The sequence below is a fragment of the Dromaius novaehollandiae genome, unplaced genomic scaffold (assembly GCF_036370855.1).
Source record: "Dromaius novaehollandiae isolate bDroNov1 unplaced genomic scaffold, bDroNov1.hap1 HAP1_SCAFFOLD_31, whole genome shotgun sequence".
Lineage (NCBI taxonomy): Eukaryota > Metazoa > Chordata > Aves > Casuariiformes > Dromaiidae > Dromaius > Dromaius novaehollandiae.
Genome location: NW_026991289.1, coordinates 3,335,814 through 3,355,921, shown reverse-complemented (window position 1 = coordinate 3,355,921; position 20,108 = coordinate 3,335,814). Strand labels below are relative to the sequence as shown.

Genomic DNA, 20,108 nt, shown 5'->3' with positions numbered 1-20,108 from the left:
ATCCCCACGGTGTCCCTGTCCCCACCACGTCCCCCTGCCCCTGTGACAGAGCCAACTCCATCCCATCCCAATGGTGTCCCCGTCCACACATCGTCCCCAACCCCACATCATCCCCATCCCCACATCGTCCCCATCCCCATGGCATCCCATCCCCACATCGTCTCCGTCCCCATGGCGTCCCATCCCCACATCGTCCCCATCTCCACATCATCCCCATCCCCACATCATCCCCGTCCCCCCAGTGTCCCCGTCCCCACATCGTCTCCGTCCCCACATCGTCCTCGTCCTCCTGCATTGCCTCCGCGCTCCCGCCCATCACCCGCTCCGCGGAGATCTGCCCGGCGCCCGGTGGCGTCACCACTGCCGCGCCGCGCCATTGGCGGGCGGCCGCCAGCAGGGCCAATGGCTGCACGACAAGGCGGGCCGGGAGCCGCAGCTCGGCCCTGCGCAGCGCCCTCCGCACGCGCCCTCGCTGTCGCTTCTCCCAACCTGCCGCGCCGGGATCTGCCCAGCGCCTGGTAACGCCTGGGTCGACGCAAGCCGCTATTGGCGGGTGGGACAGAGCGCAGCCAATGGCGGTGCGCAGCAGCAGAGCCAATGGCAGCGCGGGGGCGTGGCCGCCGTGGGCTTCGGCGCTGCATGAGGGCGAAGGTGATGGCAGCGAGGAGGCGGTAGCGGGGCGGGTGATGGGGCCGGGGCTGCTGCTGGCGCTGCTGCTGCTGCTGCTGCTGCTGGGGGGCGGGGACCCCAGCCCCCCTCTGCCCCCGCCCGCCGCCGGGCTCCCCGTCAGCGGCCCCACGGACCGGCCTGCAAAGGCCCCTGGGATGTGCTGCCCCCCCGACCTGCCCCCCGGGACGTGCTGCCCCCCTTGACCCTCCCGGGATGTGCTGCCCCCCGGAGCCCCCCAACCTGCCCCCCCAGGATGTGCTGCCCCCCGACCTGAACCCTGGGACATGCTGCCCCGCCGACCCGCCCGTCTTGTCCCCCCGGGACATCTTGATCCCCCGGATGCCCCCCAATGTGCCCCCCCAGCCCCTCACTGCACCCCGTGTCCCCGCAGGCCCCCACTCCCTGCGCTACTTCCACACCGCCGTGACGGAGCCCAGCCCGGGGCTGCCCGCCTTCATCTCTGTGGGCTACGTGGACGGAGAGCTCATCGATCGCTACGACAGCGAGATGCAGAGAGCAGTGCCGGGCACGGCCTGGATGGAGCAGGAGGGTCAGGACCACTGGGACGAGGAGACCCGGATCAATCAGGACTGTCAGGAGACTTTCCGTGTGTACCTGGACACACTGCAGAAGTGCTACAACCAGAGCGGGGGTGAGCACGGGCCGGGGCTCCAGGGGCCGGGCTGGGGCTCCCGGCGGCAGCCGCTCGCCATCAGCGCTGGGGGCTGCGGGACTGGGGTGCCCCCGGCCCTGCGCTGGGTGCCGGGTCTGAGCCCCTCTGGTGCCCCTGAGCCCCCGTCTCCCTGCTTGTGTCTCAGGGTATCACACAGTGCAGCGCACGTACGGCTGTGACCTCCTGGAGGATGGCGGGACCCGGGGGTTTATGCAGCTTGGCTACGACGGGAAGGACTTCATCGCCTTTGACAAGGACACGCTGACATTCGTCACGGCGGATGCTGCTGCGCTAATCACGAAGAGGAAGTGGGAGGCTGAGAATGAGCCTGAGCGCTGGAAGCACTACCTGGAGAACAGCTGCATCGAGGGGCTGCAGGGGCTGCGGACATACGTGGAGTACGGGAGGGCCGCGCTGGAGAGGAGAGGTGAGGGCGAGGCGGGACCCCCCGGACACGGGGACGGGCCCCGGGCTCGGCGCTGGGCCCAGGCGCCTGAGGGCGCTGCTGGCGGCATGGTGCGGCGTGTGCGTCCGGGCCTGGGCGCGAGCTGCCTGACCTCCCTCCCTCGCGCCGTCTCCCCAGAGCGCCCCGCGGTGAGAGTGTCGGCCAAGGAGAGCCACGGCTTCGTGACCCTGTCGTGTCAGGCTCATGGCTTCTACCCGCGGCCCATCAGCATCAGCTGGCTGAAAAAGGGCCGCGTCCAAGCCCAGGAGACCAAGCGGGGCAGCGTCACGCCCAACAATGATGGCACCTCCCTGCCTGGGCCAGCACTGAGGCCCTCCCCACAGAGAAGCACGAGTACCAGTGCCGCGTGGAGCACGCCAGCCTGCCAGAGCCCGGCCTCTTCTCCTGGGGTGAGCGCGGGCGGCCAGAGCTTGTGGAGTGCCCGCTGGGGGCAGCTCCCGGCCCCTGCTCCCGGCCCCGCTCTCTTCCAGAGCCACTGAGCTCCCTGCTGCCCGTTGTCCTTGGGGCGGTCGTCGCTGTGGTGGTTTTCATCGCAGCGATCGCCGGCTTTGTGGTCTAGAAGAGCAGATGGGGTAAAGCGCCAGGGCTGGGGAGGCGGGGGGAGGGAGGCCGGGAGGAGAAGGGGCCCGAGCTGGCGCCCCAGGGCCAGAGCAGAGCCGGGCTGCGAGGGGCCGCGTGGCCTGATGCCTCTTTCTTCCCGCAGGGAGGAAGGAGCAGGGGTACGCGATCGCCAAAGGTGAGTGCCGGGGCCGCTCCGTCCCAGGCCGCGCCTGGCAGCGGGGCAGCATTTGCTCTCTGGTTTCTGGCAGCCGCGGGGCTGGCGTGTCCTGTCCCCCGCCTACCCCCATCTCCCCTCTTCCGTGCCCCACAGCTTTTCCCCGGCTGCAGGGCAGGGAAAGGGTTGGCGTCCCGCCGCTGGAGGCTGAGGCGCCCGGGCGCTGCCCTCTGCTCCTGGCGCCTGTGAGGCGGCTCCAGGGCTGGGTCCCGGCCCAGCGGGCTCTGCCCTGGCCCAGCTTTGCCCGCGGCTGGTGCGGGACCTGCAGTGCCACTGGCACGGGGCCGGGGCTCACTGCCGCTCCTCTCTCACAGGCCACGACGGGGCATCCAGCAGCTCCGGAATGGGTCAGAGCTGGTGCTGGGAGCGGGGCGGGGGGCCCTGGCCCAGCGCGATACCAGGCTGGCACCCGCTGCGGGGCTGCCGGCTGGCTGGGCGCTGCGGCTGGGTTCCTGGGGGCTTCTGCCTGCTCCCCTGGCTCTGGGAGGGGGGATTTAGCCCCGCAGCGCAGCTCCCATGGGGGACGGCGACGTGGGGCTGGGACCTGCAGGACAGGGCACACACGGGGGTGCGGGGGTACCCCCCACCCCCCACACCTCTGCCTTTATTGATTTTTTCCTCTCTTGTCTTTGCAGGAAGCAAGGCCGCCATTTAAGCGCTCCGTCCTGGTAAGCGAGGAGCCGCGGCCGGACCCGGCAGCGTGGGCAGCGGGGGCCCAGCCCGCCCGAGCGCCTGCCGTCTCCTCGCTGCAGCTCCCGGGACACCGCCAAGTCCCCTCGGCTCCCACAGCCCAGGAGCAGCAGCACCCGACGCCCCGCTCGAGGCTAAACCCGCCCCATTTGGGTGCTCGGGCGCTGCGGGGTGCAGGTGGGCACCCGGGGGCAGGTCGGGGGGCTCAGGCTTTTGTCTCACTGTGCCTTGGATCTGCTCCCTGGCTCCGACGTGCTGCAAAAAGCTGTGAAGGTGGCAGGAAGCCCCCAGAGAAGAGGAGCACTCGGAGCCTGCTCCGGCCATGGTCCCAGCTCTGAGCTGGGGTAAAACTCATCTGTTTTATCGGTGTGCAAGGCAGGGTTTCCATCTGCCAGTTGCCTGGGAAATAGAGAATTTGCTGGATTTTTTCAGCACTTGTCCTGGTGGCTCTCTTCGAACAAGAATGCTGTTTCTGTGGTGGGCCTCTTCAAACAAGAACGCTGTTTCTGTGGTGGGCCTCTGAACAAGAACGCTGGTTTTTTTGGTGCGTCTCGTAGCACAGGAACGTTGTTTTTAGGTGTGTCTGTTACGACAACAGTGCTGTTTTCTGACTGTACTGTTATGGAAATTAGGCTTGTCGGCCACCATAACAGGGCCCGACCCTAGGTTCCCGCAAGTAAAATTCAGAGCCAAATCAAAGCAAATTAATTAATTAAATTTTAGTTACACGCGTGCAGTAATTACAGCTCGAGCTGGGTGCCTCCAAAGAGAGACCCCAACAAAAAAAAATCCTGGGCAATTACAGTTTTTTCAACTTAAGTTTCCCACCCTTCACGCAGTAGTTAGACCAATAGCAATTTTTTTGGTCTGGGGTCTCCTGCTCCTCATTGGATCTCATTGTTGTTCCTAGGCAGGCTCTTTTTCTTCCTTATCTTTACTGTTGTGGTTTCTGCCGACGGTTGTACCTTCGTTTCTTGCTGGGTCTTACTGTTGTCTCTCAAGGTCCAGAGGAGGAGGAGGAGGTGATTCTAAATCATAACAATGAACACTGCCCTAGCAGTGAACTAAGGATTTGCCCCTCAAGGTCCTAATGCCCTGCACTGGTCTTATTTCAAAGCCTAGACACCCTCCCTTTGGGAGTGTGAGATGCAGGAATGCAGACTGCTTGTAACTCCCTTATCTTCCCAGCTGGAACCAGCTCTGAGGCCCTTTTCTTACTGGACTAAGTAAAAGTTCATTATTTTCTCTAAGTGCGGCCTAAGGCTTCAGCAAATTTAGCTCCTCATGCTAAGCAAGTTTTATAGAAGTTGTGCTAAGCAGCTACCTCTAGACAGTTTCAGTTTGCTATTCTTTAACACTGCCAGCAGCAGCTGCACACCCAGGGGCTGACCTGCTGGATTCAAGCACTGCTGCTCAAGCCCATTCCCCTCACTGGCAGCATGCAGGAAAAACCCCACCTGCCCTGCCAGGCCTAGAGCCATGTCATCACACTTGGTACTTTCCAGGCAGGATCCTTGGTGCCCATATGGAGCAGCAGTTAAAAAGAATAGGCAAGATTCTGATGTCGATTCAGAGTATCAGTTTGTACAAGACTTAAGGGCTATAAACCAACATGTAGTTGCTCCACATCCAGTAGTTCCCAACCCCTCAACCATTTTACTACAGATACCTCATTGGGCAACTTATTTTACTGTGATTGACCTAACCGCAGCCTTTTTTAGTATACCGATAGCTGAAGGTAGACAAGATCTCTTTGCTTTCACTTGGAAGGGACAACAGTTAACTTGGACGAGGCTGCCACAGGGATTTACTGGGTCTCCGACTATTTTTTCGCATATACTCAAAAATGACCTCTCAGATATCGAACTTCCAGGACATTCTGTATTAATACAATATGTAGATGATTTGTTATTAGCAAGTAAAGATTATGAGACATGTTTGAAAGATACTGTTTCTCTATGTAACGCTCTTGCAGAAAAAGGGCATCGAGCATCTCTGTCTAAACTCCAGCTGTGCCAAAGAGAGGTAAAATATTTGGGTTTTATCTTAAAAGAAGGACACAGGTTAGTTGATCCAGAACGAGTAAAGACAATTCTTGATATGCCTCGTCCTGTAACAAAAAAACAGCTTAGGGGATTTTTAGGAGCTGTAGGATTCTGCCGACCGTGGATTCCTGGGTTAGCAGAACTTACTAAGCCTCTGGTACAGGCAACAAAAAAGGAGGAGATAGAGCCTTTGGTCTGGGGCCCAGAAAGGGAGAAAGCTCTTACATCTGTGAAAAAAGCGTTGGTTTCAGCCCCTGCTCTCGGGTTACCAGATTATAGCAAACTATTTGAATTATTTGTCCATGAACGACAGGGAGTAGCAAGTGGGGTACTCACCCAAAAACTAGGCCCTCACCGTAGACCAGTGGCCTATTACTCCACGCAACTAGATGAGGTAGCTAAAGGCACTCCAGGACGCATCAGAGCAACAGCAGCTACGGCAGCTCTTCTTGAAAAAACATGACCTGTATTTTTGGGTCATTCATTGACTGTGTATGTGCCACATGAAGTAGAACTGTTAATGAAACAATACGCGACTCAAGCACTATCCCCACAGAGAGCTCACCGCTATGAACTGATAATACTGCATGCAGATAATGTGACTTTAAAAAGATGCAAGATTTTGAATCCAGCAATGCTATTGTCTCTACTGGAGGACGGAGAGCCACATCATTCCTGTGAGCAGGTGGTCGTCAGCTCGAGCAAGCCCCGGGAGGACCTTAAAGATGAACCTTTGGAGAACCCGGACTTAGTTCTGTTTACAGATGGATCATCCTATTATTTGGACAGAAGGCGCCACTCCGGCTATGCTGTCACTAACGTCTTTGAGGTACTTGAGGTTAATCCTTTGTCTCCGTCTGTAAGTGCTCAAGGAGCAGAATTAATAGCATTGACCCAAGCAGCAAAAATAGGTAAGAACCTGCAGGTAAATATCTATACTGATTCTAAATATGCATTTGGAGTATTTCATGTAACAGGGATGTTATGGAAAGAGCGAGGATTCTTTTCGTCATCAGGAAAGAAATTAGCTAATGGAGAAGAAATACATAATTTGCTGGAAGCAGTTCAACTGCCCAAAGTAATTGCGGTATTACACTGGCCAGCCCATACTAAAGACACTACAGAAATTAGCAGAGGAAATGCTTTAGCAGACGCTGCTGTGAGGGCTGCAGCTCGACAACCTCTGAGAGAATGTATGGGGGCAGTTCCAAGGATGGACCAGAGTGAGTGGCCAAACTTAATAGACCCCAAAACTATGTATGAAAAAGACTGCTCAGTGGAAGAGAAAAAAAGATGGGAGCAGTGGGAAGCAAAACAAAATGATGATGGAATATGGACAATTGGGGAAAAACCAATTCTACCAAAAAAATATTTAACTACGATAGCTAGGTGGTTTCACGATAAAGCTCATGGGGGAGCCGAGGCAATAGCTAAACAGGTACAGAAAGTATGGGCTGCTCCAGGAATTTATGCAGCTGCTACAAGAATAACAAATAGCTGCCCGACCTGCCAGAAGTTTTCAAATAACAAGCCAAGCTCAGATTTCGGGGGGGGCGACCATGGGCTTACTTCCCTTTCCAGAAGCTGCAAATAGACTACGCGGATATGCCATCTGTTGATGGATACAAACACTTGTTAGTGATAGTAGATCAGTTATCAGGCTGGGTAGAAGCTTTCCCAACAAGAAAGGTCGACACAGGGGGAGTGGTAAAAGCCTTACTGAAAGAAATCATACCCAGGTATGGGGTCCCAGAAGCCATTGATTCAGACAGGGGTGCCCATTTTACGGCAAGCATAATCAATCAGTTATGTAAATCGTTAGGAATAAAAAGAAACCTACATACTCCTTATCACCCACGATCTTCAGGACAAGTAGAAAGAATGAATAGAACATTAAAAGAGAAAATAGCAAGAATATGCACACATGCTAGCCTGAAATGGCCAGAGGCATTAAACTTAGCTCTATGGGATGTTTGAAATTCTCCACGGCAACCCATAGGACTAACACCAGCAGAAATTCTTTTTGGGAGACATTTAGCGATACCAGGGACTTCTATCCCTGCTAAGAGCAGCCTATTAGAAGGAGATGAACAAGTGACACAATATGTACTAGCCTTACAGGAACGGTTTAAGGCCTTGCAAAATCAGGCTCAGTGGTTTCAGCCGGTGCCATCAGACATTCAGGCACATGATATACAGCCTGGAGATAATGTGTTGATAAAGGTATTCTCGCGAAAAACAGAATTAGAACCAAAATGGGAAGGACCCTATACTGTATTGTTAAGTTCTTACTACGCTGTTAAAATTCTAGGAAAAGAGAATTGGATTCACCACTCTCACGTGAAACGAGTGGCAGTCCAAGAAGCAAGCACAGCAGAGGTTGCAGCAGAACAGTGAAAACAACCACGTAAAGCTCGATGGGATACACGACTTCCCCAGGGTAATCTGTTCGGACTCACCTCACTAACACAAATCTCTTTCCCTTTACTGCACCGTGCAGGATGGCAGGCAGAAGTGCCATGCTGATGTTGCTGTTTCAAACCCTGGCAATACTACTTTCCCTAACCTGTGGTCAAAGAACCTTAGAGTGGCCATGGTCCCAGGCCTGTGTTAAGTATACCGGAAGTATGGGATTAAATTCTACTAAAAATTTAAACCTCTCAACCCTGGTCATGCACGGAACTGAAGTATACTCAGAAAATGAATGGAGCTGGGATAATACTAACCAACTTCCCCAACTCCTGGGAGGGACAGGAAAGGAAATAAAGATAGGGTGTCTAATGATCAACGGGTCCACCCATGAGAAGGCAACTCAAATCTCTCACTAAAATCAAATCAAATGAAAAAGAAAGGAAAATTTGTGCCACTGAAAACCTGGATTGTTGGTACAATTTTACCTTAGAGCAGCCTGTTTTAATAGTTTGTCTGTGGGCTCACCACAATGTGGGACTATCATTTAAATTTAAAATAGGCGTTATTGAGCCCAGCACAGCAATACCTACCCTGACTACAATTATTTCCACCAATAGAAATAACTCTGTTACCATGAAGAGTAAGAAAACCTTATCCCCACAAATCTTTGAAATTGGACCGTATGTGATTAGAAATACAGGCCAACAAGAAGTGTTATTTAATCCATCATGGTCTCTCAAACGAGTAGAGCTATTAATGCAAATTAATATCTCTACAATCAAACCGACCTGTTCACCATTCTTAGGTACGTCCTATGTGGGATGGATGGCGTGGTTACATAGGCGAACCCTCACCTCTCCAAAACGAATAAGGAGAGATGTGACCGGTATCATAGGAACAGGATTGGGAGTCCTAAACAGTATAGCTGCTGAAGTACTCGTAAATAAACCGAGCACAACAACAAGTGACTTATACAGATTAAAACATCCATTGAGGTCTTCTCTGTTAGCATTAGGAACTAACCAATGGCTTTCATCCGAGATATTACCTCAATGGGAAAAAATGAATGAAAAAGATCACCAATTGATAATAGATGCACTTGGGGAAACTCTGAACTTCTCTGCGGGAACCTAGGGTCGAGCCCTGTTATGGTGGCCGACAGGCCTAACTTCCATAACATCCTGATTAAACTGATCATTTCTAAAGGCATCTTTTCATCAGATGATCTGGACATATGCACTTTCCATAGTTTCCCAATTTTCCTCCTCCCCTTGCTCTTTATCATTCAGATAGCTCTCAACTCTCCAGTTGCTGCCCTGAGCTTCGGGGAGTCTGAAGCTTGCCTCGTCTTTCAGCAGGCTCATTGTCTCTTAAACAAACTCCTTCACTGTGTGCCTATCCAGCCTTTCCTATCTATTTGTCAAGAACATTTCCTTGTAGACTCTAGACATCAGCACAGGCAACGTGGAGTTGACATAAAGTTGAGGACTGTATTTTATTTCTTATGAAACTGGATAATGTTTATTTTCGTTTGATTGCAATTAAGACAAATCCTTCTGTGTCTGCTTGCAGCTAGTTCTCTAAGGAAAGCAGATGGGAACTGGTGCAGGAGCTGTAACCTTCAGCTACAGCCTTGAGTGGAAATAGGTTAGATTTTAACAAGAGTGATCTAAGTCCCCAGTGGCTGATGAGAGAAATGGCAGGGCTGGGGAGCTGGGAGAGAAGGTTGTCCATACATGTCTCCTATCAAAAATACTGCTTGTCCTACATGTCCAGACTTCATCTGGAGACCCAGTGGGTCAGTGTGAATTGGAGAATGTGAGTGTTGCTTATTCTGAAAACTGGAGAATAAAGAAAGCTTCAGAAGCAGACATCTGTCTTTTTCAGGTGTTCATTGAAATCTGCCTAATTTCAATACTCTCCTGAAAGTTTCACAATTAGCCACACAAGAATTGACAAAATGAGGAAAATTATGGAAAGATGCATGGTTCCTTAGGTGTTTTTGCTTTTTAATGACCCCTCGGCTATATTTGGTGCTCAGCCTGCAAACCGCAGATGCCGAGAGGAGACTGAAGAAACCTCTCAAGAAGTTAAATACAGAAGAAAATTCCAAGTTTCTTGGAGCGTTAACAGGTCTCACTGAGGGTCATTAACCACAAAGTCTCCCCAGGGACTGATTAGAGCAGAAAGTTGGAGGCCCTGATTGCAGGTAGGCAAAGGCAATGTGCAGGTGGCTCTGAGGCCAAGTCAACCTGGATGTGTGTTATCAAGCAGAGCAGCCAGGCACTGACACCCAGCCCCTGGTAGGGTGATGCTTTCCATCATGCATTGCTCAGGGCTCTTCCTGGGGGCAGTGTATGGGTGGGGGTGCGCGATGCCGAGTGCAGGCAAGGATACAGCTCCTCCTGAGCTCTCAGGGGGACAAGGAGGCAGCCAGGCTACAGAAGGTTTACTTCCACTGTCATAGGGAAGCTGTGTCCTTTCCCTGACATCAACAAGCGAAAATCGAGAGTGGGATGAATCACAGACACTTTCAGGACGGAAGGGACCTTAAGAGGTCTCTAGCCCAAACTCCTTGTCAGAGGAGCGTCAGCTCTGGGGTCAGATCAGGTGGCTCTGCACTTCATCCAGTCTGGTCTTGGAAACCTCCAAGGCAGGAGGCTGCACAGCTTCTCTGGGCAACCACTTCCAATGCTTGACCATCCTCATAGTGGAAAAGCTTTTCCTCATGTCTTGCACAAATTTCTCTTCTTTCAACTTATGCCCATTTTTTTGTCTCTTGTCCTCCCAACATGCACCCTGGTGAAGAGTCTGGCTCCATCTTCTGGATGACCGCCTGGTAGCCATTGGAAGGCTGTGATGAGATCCCTGCAAAGCCATCTCTTCTGCAAGTTGAACCAGCCCCATTTCCTCACAGAGCAAGTGCTCCAGCTCCCCAACTACTGCGAGGACCCTCGGCCAAATTCGCTCCCAGTTATCAGCCTCTTTCTTTTCCTGGGAATCCCAAACTGAATGAAATGTTCTCTATGTGGTCCAATGAATACTGACTAGAAGGTGATCATCATTTCCCTCGACCTCCTGGCTGTGCTCCTGCTCAGACAGCCCACGATGCTTCTGGCTTCTTTGCTGCCAGGGAATGCTGCTGGCTCATGTTTTGCCTCTCCACCAGAACCCTCAGGTCCTTTTCCACAGAGCCGCTCCTCAGGCCTTAGCCTGTAACACTGCAGGGTGTTGGTTTCTCCCAGGTGCAAGACCTGGCATTTGTCCTTGTTGAATTTCCTGAGGTTCCTGACAGCCCATTCCTCCTGCCTGTCTAGCTCCCTCTGCATGGCAGCCCTCAAGCATATGGCTGGGCTCCCCACTTCCAGTCTGGGGTCATCTACAAGCATGACAAGTGTTGCCTCCTGCATGTAACCAATACAGAGGATAAACAAGAGTATTGGGGGAGACAGGGTCAAACACCTTGCTAAAGTCTGGGTAAAAGACATTTACTGTTCTCCATCCACAAATGCAGTTATTTATTCATAGCAGGCAATCAGGTTGCTGTGGCACAATCTACCCTGGGTAAATCCATGCTAAGTGTTCCCAGGCACCTTCTTCTCCTTCATGTGCCCAGAACTGTGATCTGAGAGGATTCATTTCATAACTCACTCCTCACCAAAGTGAGGCTGCACTGCCTGCAGCTCCCCAGGTTGCCCTTGGAGCCTCTTTTGAAGATGGATGCAACATTTGCCTTTCTGCAGTCATTGGGACTTCACCCCATCTCCACAACCTTGCAAAGATGGTGGTGAGTGGCCTTGCAGTGACAGCAGTCAGCTCTCACAGCATCCTCCTATGCAGCTCATCCAACCCCACTGACTGGTGTAGTTTGAGTTCTCACAAGGAATCCCTCACTAACCTCATCCACCATTGGCTGTTTTTCTCCTCTGGAGTCCTGACTCAAGGCACAACATCCTGGGAGACCTTGCTTGTGGACACAAAAGCTAACAAGGGGTTGAGTTCCTCAGACCTATCTGCATCTGCTGCTAGAGGATTCCCTGTCCCATTTAGCAGGGAGGCCATATATTCCTTTTTATTTTTCGATTTTTACTGGAGCAGTGGCAGCTCATCTTCATGCCCTTGACGTCCCTTGCAAGTGTCAATCCTACGGGAGCTTTTTCTTCCCTAACACCAAGCCTATGATGCTGGACAATATTTCTAAATGCCTCCTTTGCCTCTCCCTTCTTGCCCCTGCTGCATGCTGCCCTATTACCCTGGAGCTCAGGTGTGAGGTCCCTGTGTAGCCAAGTTGGTCCCCTGAGGTGTCTGCTGGTTTTAGCGAGTATCGGGATGGCCCATCCTTGTGCTTGGCACGTCTGTCCTTAAAGACCTGCTGGCTTTGTTGAGCTCCTGGGCCCTTGAGAGCTGCCTCCCATGGCATCCCCCACCAGTCCCCTGAACAGCTCAGGATGTCTGTTCCTCTGAAGTCCAGGGTCTGTACTCTGCTACTGTCCTTCCTCACTCCCCTCAGGATCTGGGACTCTACGTTTTCATGGTCACGGTAGGCAAGGCTCACACTTACTATCCCATCCCTGATCAGCTACTCCCTGTTTCACATTTCCAGATACAAGAAAGCATCACCCTTATCTCTTCATCTGGCAGCTGTGCAAAGAAGTTGTCCTTGATGCCCTCCAGAAACCTCCTGGCCTGCTTGCACTCTGCTGTTTGCCCTTCCACTTCATGTCAGGCGGATCAAAGTGCCCCCACAAGAACCAGGGCCTGTGATCAACAGACTTTCTCACACTGCTTATGGGAGACTGCATCCACCTCCTGACCCTCATTGGGTGGTCTGTAGCTCCCATCATGATGTCACCCTTACTGTGATGCTCACCCACAAGCTCTCACCCAAACCCCTATCCATCCCATGGAAGAGCTCCACACACCCAAGCCGACCCTTCACGTAAAGGGCATTCACCCCTGCTCATCTTTCCTGGCAGCCTCTCCTGAAGAGATTGTAGCCTACAAGCATCGCCCTCCCATCTTGTGAGTGATCCCACCACATCTCCGTCATTCCAGCAATGTTTCAGACCTCTGACAGCTTGTGCATCTCCAGCTGTTCCTGTGTGTACCCCAGGGTGCCTGCATGTGCATACATTTGGGTTGCAGAGCCTCAGCTGTGACACAGAGAACACACTGGTCATGGTGAAACAGGTTAGCAAGAGCCAAAGACACTGTGTGTACAATGGCCCCACTTGAGAGCAGAGACATGCTGGCATAGAGAGCAGGTGGCAATGTAATGGTGAAAGGAGGTTCCCACTAAGAGAGCAAACCCTGCAGTGCCCAAGGCCAGGGAGAAACAGAGCTGGGCTGTGCTGGAATGGCAAGAGAGGGGTTTGCTGCCTGAGCTGACTCACCATGGGGCCTGTGAGAGAAGTGCATCCATCTCCAGGCAGGACAAGGTGCCTCTGAAGAAGTCCCTGGGCCTGGGCAGCCTGTGATCCAGGCACCCTGTGGACATCATTAGCCCATGTCGTCTGGGGGCAAGAGGAGGTTCATGTGGAAGAGAGCAAGAAGGGTTTGAGGGTGCAGAGGCTAGAGCGGAGACCTTGGTGGGATGTGCCTCCCATTTATGCAGCACACTAATGCGGACGAGACGGATTTTGCCTAAAGACAGTGGTGCGATTCTGTTGCCTGGGCACAGGTAGAAAAACCTGAGATAACCTGGGGTGTTTGCCCAGCAAGCACTCCAAAAGGGCATTTTTTCCCCATAGGTCCCACCCACGTGGCTGTGCTAGAAACCCAGGCATCTGACATGGACCTGCCCGACTATTTTGAGGTCTTGATATCAAGTGTCTGCACTGAATTACATTAGCAGTTTGCACTACAGGCATCTCCATGTGTCTCAGCTTCATAGTGAGTGGTGCTCGAATAGTAGTGGGCATCTAGTGTCCTTTGAGATGGCCAAGGAAATTCCCCATCTGGCCCCACCTGAGGCTCCAGAAGGATGGGGGTCACACAGTCACTCCAACAGAGCAAGCAGACACTGGCACGTGCCTTGTACCATCTCTGTCTCTTCACATGTCACCAGGTGTTTGTGTGTGGGCAACTGACTCCCATCCTCCATCTCCAGGGATTCCAAAGGGAGCTTAGACAAGGAGATCGTGGACAGATCTCTCTGTTGTGCACGCTTCAGCTTAGCAAGGGGAATCTCAGCTCCTGTGTCTTTGTGGATATAATGGGAGGGATCTGAATCCCACTCCAGCCCGGAGACTTCTAAACCATCATGACATGCCCAGATTGACTCATCTGAATCAACACCTGAACCATGTGTCAGTGAACTCCCTTCTTGTCCCCATCCAGGTGTCCTGCCTAGTGAAGAGATGGGAAGAGGGGCTTCCAGAGTGGGACATTTCCACCTCTCGTAGATAACCATCCTCTGATGAGACAAAAGGCAATGCTGGAATCGGTTTCTCTCCACTGTTTAGAGAGGGACCATCGGTGATTATTTTGGCATGCCCCCTCTGCACACCTTGCCACTTCTCCTTGCAGATCTTCAGCATGTTTCTGTTGTCCAAATCCCTGAGCAACTCTGCCCTTCACAGCTGCCTCCCTTTGTCTCCCTTCTTGGCCCCATCTAGGTGTCCTGCCTAGTTAAGAGATGGGAATAGGGGCTGACAGAGTGGGACACTTCCAACTCTTGCAAATAACCCTCCTCTGATGAGACAAATTGCAATGCTGCAATCAGTCTTCCTTCAGCGTTTAGAGAGGGACCATCAGTGATTACTTTAGTTTATTGCAGTGAACATTTCCCAGGAGGAGGGAGCACAAGGGACAGGGAAATTTGTGTCTTCAGCTGGGCCTCTGCTCCTGAGTGGGGCCAGGCTCCTGGGATGGAGGGAGCTCATGGCAACCTGGCAGCACTGCCCAGAGACAGCTGTGTGCAGGAGCAGCTCCTCTGCAAGGAGCAGCAGGGCTATGGGCACTGCCTGCTGCTGCTGACATGAGATGAGAGAAGGCAGAGAGAAGTGGAAGGCAGTGTGGAGTGGGAGGACAGAGCAGAGCTCCTTGTGGGAGAAATCTTCGCAGCGCTAGACATGGTAAGTCTCTGGCTGCAGGGCAATGCTCCAGAGGTTCCTGGAGGGGTCTTCGGAACCCAGCCCAAACCATGGCTGATAGGATTTTTAATGATCTCTCTCCTGGATTATCCAGGACATAGCAGGAGGAGGAGATGCTTCAGAGCAGGGATTCCCTGCCAGAGCGTCACAGGGACAGGGCATCCTGCTTTCTCCCAGGGATGGCTGTGTACACCCAGGCTGTGCACCCAGGTCTACCCAGGTTCATGAGTCAGAGCAGCATCCCTGCACCCCAGGGTGCTGTGTGCCCGGGGCAGTGACTCTGCTGCCTGCGAGGGTCAGTGCTGCAGGGAGATGCTCTGCGTGAGAGGATCGACCCCCCGGCCAGGCATGTTCATTCTCCTGTCAAGAGGGAGCTGCATCGGTCAAGGCTGCTCACAGCTCTAGCTCATGCACAGGACATGTCCAAGGGGTCTTTTCAAGAGGAGCATCAAGAGAAGGGCTACTTCCAAGGGAAGGAGCTTTCCTTCTGGTGTCTGTGTTTTCGGTTTTCTCCCTAATTTTAGCACGGAGAAAAAAAGAGAGTTTTCTCTTTTGGCAAGGATCTGGGACTCGCAAACCTTCCCTCTCAGAGATCGGGAGGTCTGGGAGAAAGCTCAGCAAACCCCTTCAACCCCACCTCCAGCGACAGCATCAGCATCACCTGTGTGGTCTCCCTGGGGTTTGTGGTACCTGCTCCTCATGAACTGCAGGCACAGAGACACCTCTGGACAGTGCACTGTCCTGGGAAGTTTCTGTAGGGCAGATCTGAGCACACAGAAGGGGTGATGTGGTCTGTGAGCACTGACTGGAAATGATGTTGGGACAGAGAAAGGTCCCAGCAGGGACTGCTCCAGGCAGCAGAGCTGGGCAGGGAAGGAGAGGGAACTGCTGACAGAATCATTGTGGGAGGATGGATTTGGGCAAGTCATGGTCAGTTCTGTTGGCAGCAGGATCATGGGGTTGCTCCTTGTTTCCTCTCCTGTCCATGCTGCTCCTGTTCTTCTCTCAGGCTCTCCAGGATGGATGGGTTTTCAGCTGCAGTTCAGACACCATCACTGTGAGTTGGGCAACAGAGGGGTCTGCATGGAAGTGAGGGGTCCGCAGCCCCCTTCTAATCTGTGAGGCTCCAGGAAATGCAGTCTGTGGGGTTGGGAAATGAGCTGATCCTCCCTTAAGGAGAGACCATCTTTAGTCCTGATAGTCCTTTGACTGTTTCCCTGTGGTGTCCTGCCAGACTGCAAGCTGCCCTCCAAAAAGGCACTGCTGTCTCATAGCATATCGATAAAACTGTAGAGACTGTGAAGACGATACAGAGATGCTGAGAGTATGGAGATGATGGTGGGAGGCTGCATATGGGCATCTGAAAAGAGCCCTGTGTGTCCTTGGCTAGAGGGGGAGTGTGGAGACCTCCCTCTGGTGCCTGGAGAAAGGGTGAGAAGGTTGGAGACCTGCACTTTGAAACTGGACTGCTCTGCTCTCAGCAGTGGCTGGTTTTCTTTTAGGGCAACATATGGGTGTGATCGTCCACCAGATCGACGAGGTGGGAGCACAGGACAGCTGGGAATAAGACTAATAGACAGACTAGCTGTCCTCACGCTGCAACAAGGGACAGTGAATCCGTTTTTCTCGGGACTCACAGTAGAAATGCCAAGGATTTCTAGCTTTGAGGAACAGTCCCCGGGGGTGACAAGGGCATCTCAAAGAAAATAAAAAATCCCTGAAACTCTGTTCCTCAAACATCGTTCTTTAGAATTCACAGTAAAGATGCTGAAAAGCACTTCTATGTGACAAGTGTATTTCAGCTGACAGAAATGGTGAATGTCAGAGCTAGTCACCCCCATTCCCCTGTGCCCACTGCTGCACAGCAGGACTGACTCCTCTGCAGCCCACGGGCAGAGGCCCCTGCTCCTCACAGCAGCACACTCAGGCAGTGCAAAGTGGAGCCCAAGCAAGGGAGCTGCACAAAGATGCTCTCAGTAAAGACAGCGGCAATGTGGGGGGTTGTATGAGAACTGCAACAATTTGAGTTTTTCTTGCTTGAAGATTCTCTTCTAACTTCTCAATGTATTTTCTCCTTTGGACAGTACCCCATGCCTGGAGAGAACAAAACGTCCAGCAGCAGCTCCCTGAATGAGTTCCTTCTCCTGGCGTTTGCAAACACACGGGAGCTGCAGCTCTTGCACTTCTCGCTCTTCCTGGGCATCTACCTGGCTGCCCTTCTGGGCAACAGCCTCATCATCACAGCTGTAGCCTGCGACCATCACCTCCACACCCCCATGTACTTCTTCCTCCTCAACCTCTCCCTCCTTGACCTTGGCTCCATCTCCACCACTCTCCCCAAATCCATGGCCAATTCCCTGTGGGACACCAGAGTCATTTCCTACTCAGGATGTGCTGCTCAGGTCTTTTTCTTCTTTTTCTTAATTTCAGCAGAGTATTGTCTCCTCACTGTCATGGCCTATGACCGCTTTATTGCCATCTGCAAACCACTGCACTACAGCACACTCATGGGCAGCAGAGCTTGTGTCAAAATGGCAGCAGCTGCCTGGGCCAGTGGTTTTCTCAATGCTCTTCTGCACACTGCTAACACATTTTCAATACCACTCTGCCAAGGCAATGCCCTGGACCAGTTCTTCTGTGAAGTGCCCCAGATCCTCAAGCTCTCCTGCCCAGACTCCTACCTCAGGGAACTTGGGTTTATTGTATTTAGTGCCTGCTTAGTCTTTGGGTGTTTTGTTTTCATTGTTCTGTCCTACGTGCAGATCTTCACGGCCGTGCTGAGGATCCCCTCTGAGCAGGGCCGGCACAAAGCCTTTTCCATGTGCCTCCCGCACCTGTCTGTGGTCTCTGTGTTTGTCAGCACTATCATATTTGCCTACTTGAACCCCTCCTCCCTCTCCTGCCCAGCTCTGAATCTGGTGGTGACTGTTCTCTATGTGGTGGTGCCTCCAGCAGTGAACCCCCTCATCTACAGCATGAGGAACAAGGAGCTCAAGGAGGCACTGAGGAAACTGATTCAGCTGGTACTGTTTCAGCAGGAATAAGCTGCCCATCCCTCTTCACAAGTGATTTCCAGTTCATCTCAGACAGCTCTTATGCTTTGGGCAGTCCCTCTGTGATAATCACATTTGGGCAGAAGTGCCGGAATTCCTAGCAGGAACCCAGTCTATCTGACCCAGAGGCCTTCTGTGAATGTGTCTATCACTATGCCAGAGCTGGCCTCTCTAATAAAAGGGGATTTCCTCGGTGCAGTGCTTGAAGATTGGGCTCTCCTTCCAAAGCTGGAGTCAAAAATGTGCTCAAGGACTTTCACCCTGAAAGGGACTGTTCCTTTTCTGGGGCTCTCCATGGGCTCAAGGCGATGAGCTCAAGGGGTGATGTGTTAGGAAATGAGGGCTGGGTTCATTTCTCACTTGTGGGCGCCCATTGTTCCTGGAGGTGCTGAATGGTCAAGCAGTATCTCCCGTATGACAGGACTGGAGACAGATGTCTGTCATTCTCGAAGGGAGTTTGGAGCCCCCAGGAGAGCACAGGGCATCTCCAAGGGCACCACCTGGGCAGTGAATGGAGCTTCTCAAAATCAGGTGGAGTCACCCAAAGGTGAAAGGATAAACCAATGAATGTCCAGACTAGTGAGAGCTCTGCAATCCAACAAGCGGCACTGGGGACCCTGCAGGCACAGGAAGGGAGCCTGGAGAGTGGTTCAGGTCACCTTCAATCCAAAACCATGGGCTATATTTAATGACACACCTGAACACAGCCTGAGGCATTTGAAATGCCCTGAGACTGCGCAGAGCATCATCCATGGCCACAGACCCCTTGGTAGGGGCTTGTTACATGCAATGATGCCCATGCGGCTGGGTCTGCTTCCCACCCTGACCACCATGGCCAGTGTGGAGTCACCTCGTGGCCCTGCTGCCCCACAGCCACTCGCTCTGCAGAGCAGCACCGCCAGCTCGGGCCCCGCAGGGAGCACAGGGGAGGGTCCAGGAATGGCTGAGCAGGCCAGCACCCTTGCACGGACACACTCACCTGGGGAAAGGCTCTCCAGAGAGCAGGGATATGCCACCCCCGTGCTGCCCCATCTCCCGTCCCCTCTCCCCACACTGCAGGGACCAGCGGTGCAGCAGGAGCTGGCACAGCCCCGCAGCCGCTGCCCGGCCCTGGCCCTCCCCACCTCCCCCACCAAACATGGCACCCATCTTCAAGAAGGACAAGAAAGAGGATCCAGGGAAGGAGCTGGGGCTTGTGGTGGACATCAAGTTGACAAGAAGTCAGCAGGGTGCTCTTGTAGCAAGGACAGCCACCGTTTTTCCGGGTTGTATTAGCAAGAGTGCAGGCAGCAGGGCGAGCGCAGTGGGACACACAAAATATCCTGGCAGCCTCAACCAAAGAGGAGCAAAATAAAGAAAGAGCAGAACTCACAGACTACCCATGTTGGAGAGAGTGGTATGCTCAGCAAGTGCCCAGGTACTGCAAGCACTTCAAAACAATCAGAAAAAGGCATTTCTGCCAGTGGCCAAGTGGCTGGATGTCCCAGGCTTGCTCACGGGAGACTTCTGGTTTACTCTACCTCTAATAGCATGGCCAGGATGATGATTTTGTAGTGATAGAACATGACTTTGCTAATCTAACTTAATCCAAGATTAAAGCCTCATGCTCAAGCACACCAGTGAGGGGAAAAGAAGCCCCCAAACCCCTTTCCATTGCCTCCAGTGGCTGCAAGATGGATTCTAGTCTGAAAAAGAAAGCATTAGGACTGAATCTCCTGAGGGGGACTATAAACTACCTGATGCCTTTTGTGCTCTTCAGTGATGTTTCCTCTGGTCCCACCTCAGTCTACACTGAGCTGTATTTTTCCCCTTGCCTAATAGATCAGGACTGTGAGGAAAGAGCCGAGTCCAGGCCACTGCCACGCTGATGATCTGGGCAGCCTGAGGAGCCCATTGAGAAAGGAAATGGGTGCTCAAGACCTCACAGCACAGGCCTGGGAAAAGCAAGCGGCAGTGACCCTCCCAAGGTGCCAAGGAGCCCAACCCTGAGCCACGAGGCTGCATATGGCTTCCTCTGCTCATGCCGTGGGCTCAGGACACACCTCACAGAGTCAGATACATTTCTGTGGGAGAGGCGGAGGAAGAAAGTAGAAATGAGTCAAAAGAGGGGGAATGCAGGCCAGGAGTCCCACCAGTAAACATCTCCAAGTATAGGTGGATTCACCTCCTCTCTGGCAAGGCCATTTCTTCCATGACCAGCAGCACCTGCAGGAAGGAGGGTTTTTTCCTGA

The 20,108-nt window shown here is 53.1% G+C and overlaps 1 protein-coding gene and 1 pseudogene across 1 annotated transcript; both read left to right on the top strand.

Moving 5' to 3' along the window:
- The first annotated feature begins 673 nt into the window (after positions 1–673).
- On the top strand, positions 674–2,545 carry LOC135325596 (class I histocompatibility antigen, F10 alpha chain-like; annotated as a pseudogene).
- Positions 2,546–16,932: 14,387 nt separating this feature from the next.
- On the top strand, positions 16,933–17,868 carry LOC135325598 (olfactory receptor 14J1-like). The gene has a single exon (XM_064503697.1). The coding sequence runs from the start codon at positions 17,101–17,103 to the stop codon at positions 17,866–17,868; it is 768 nt and encodes a 255-aa protein (XP_064359767.1). The 5' UTR covers positions 16,933–17,100.
- The last annotated feature ends 2,240 nt before the right edge of the window (positions 17,869–20,108 follow it).

Bases quoted from the DNA above. Each gene is read 5' to 3' on its own strand.
- LOC135325598 (XM_064503697.1), top strand. From the start codon at position 17,101: ATGTACTTCTTCCTCCTCAACCTCTCCCTCCTTGACCTTGGCTCCATC.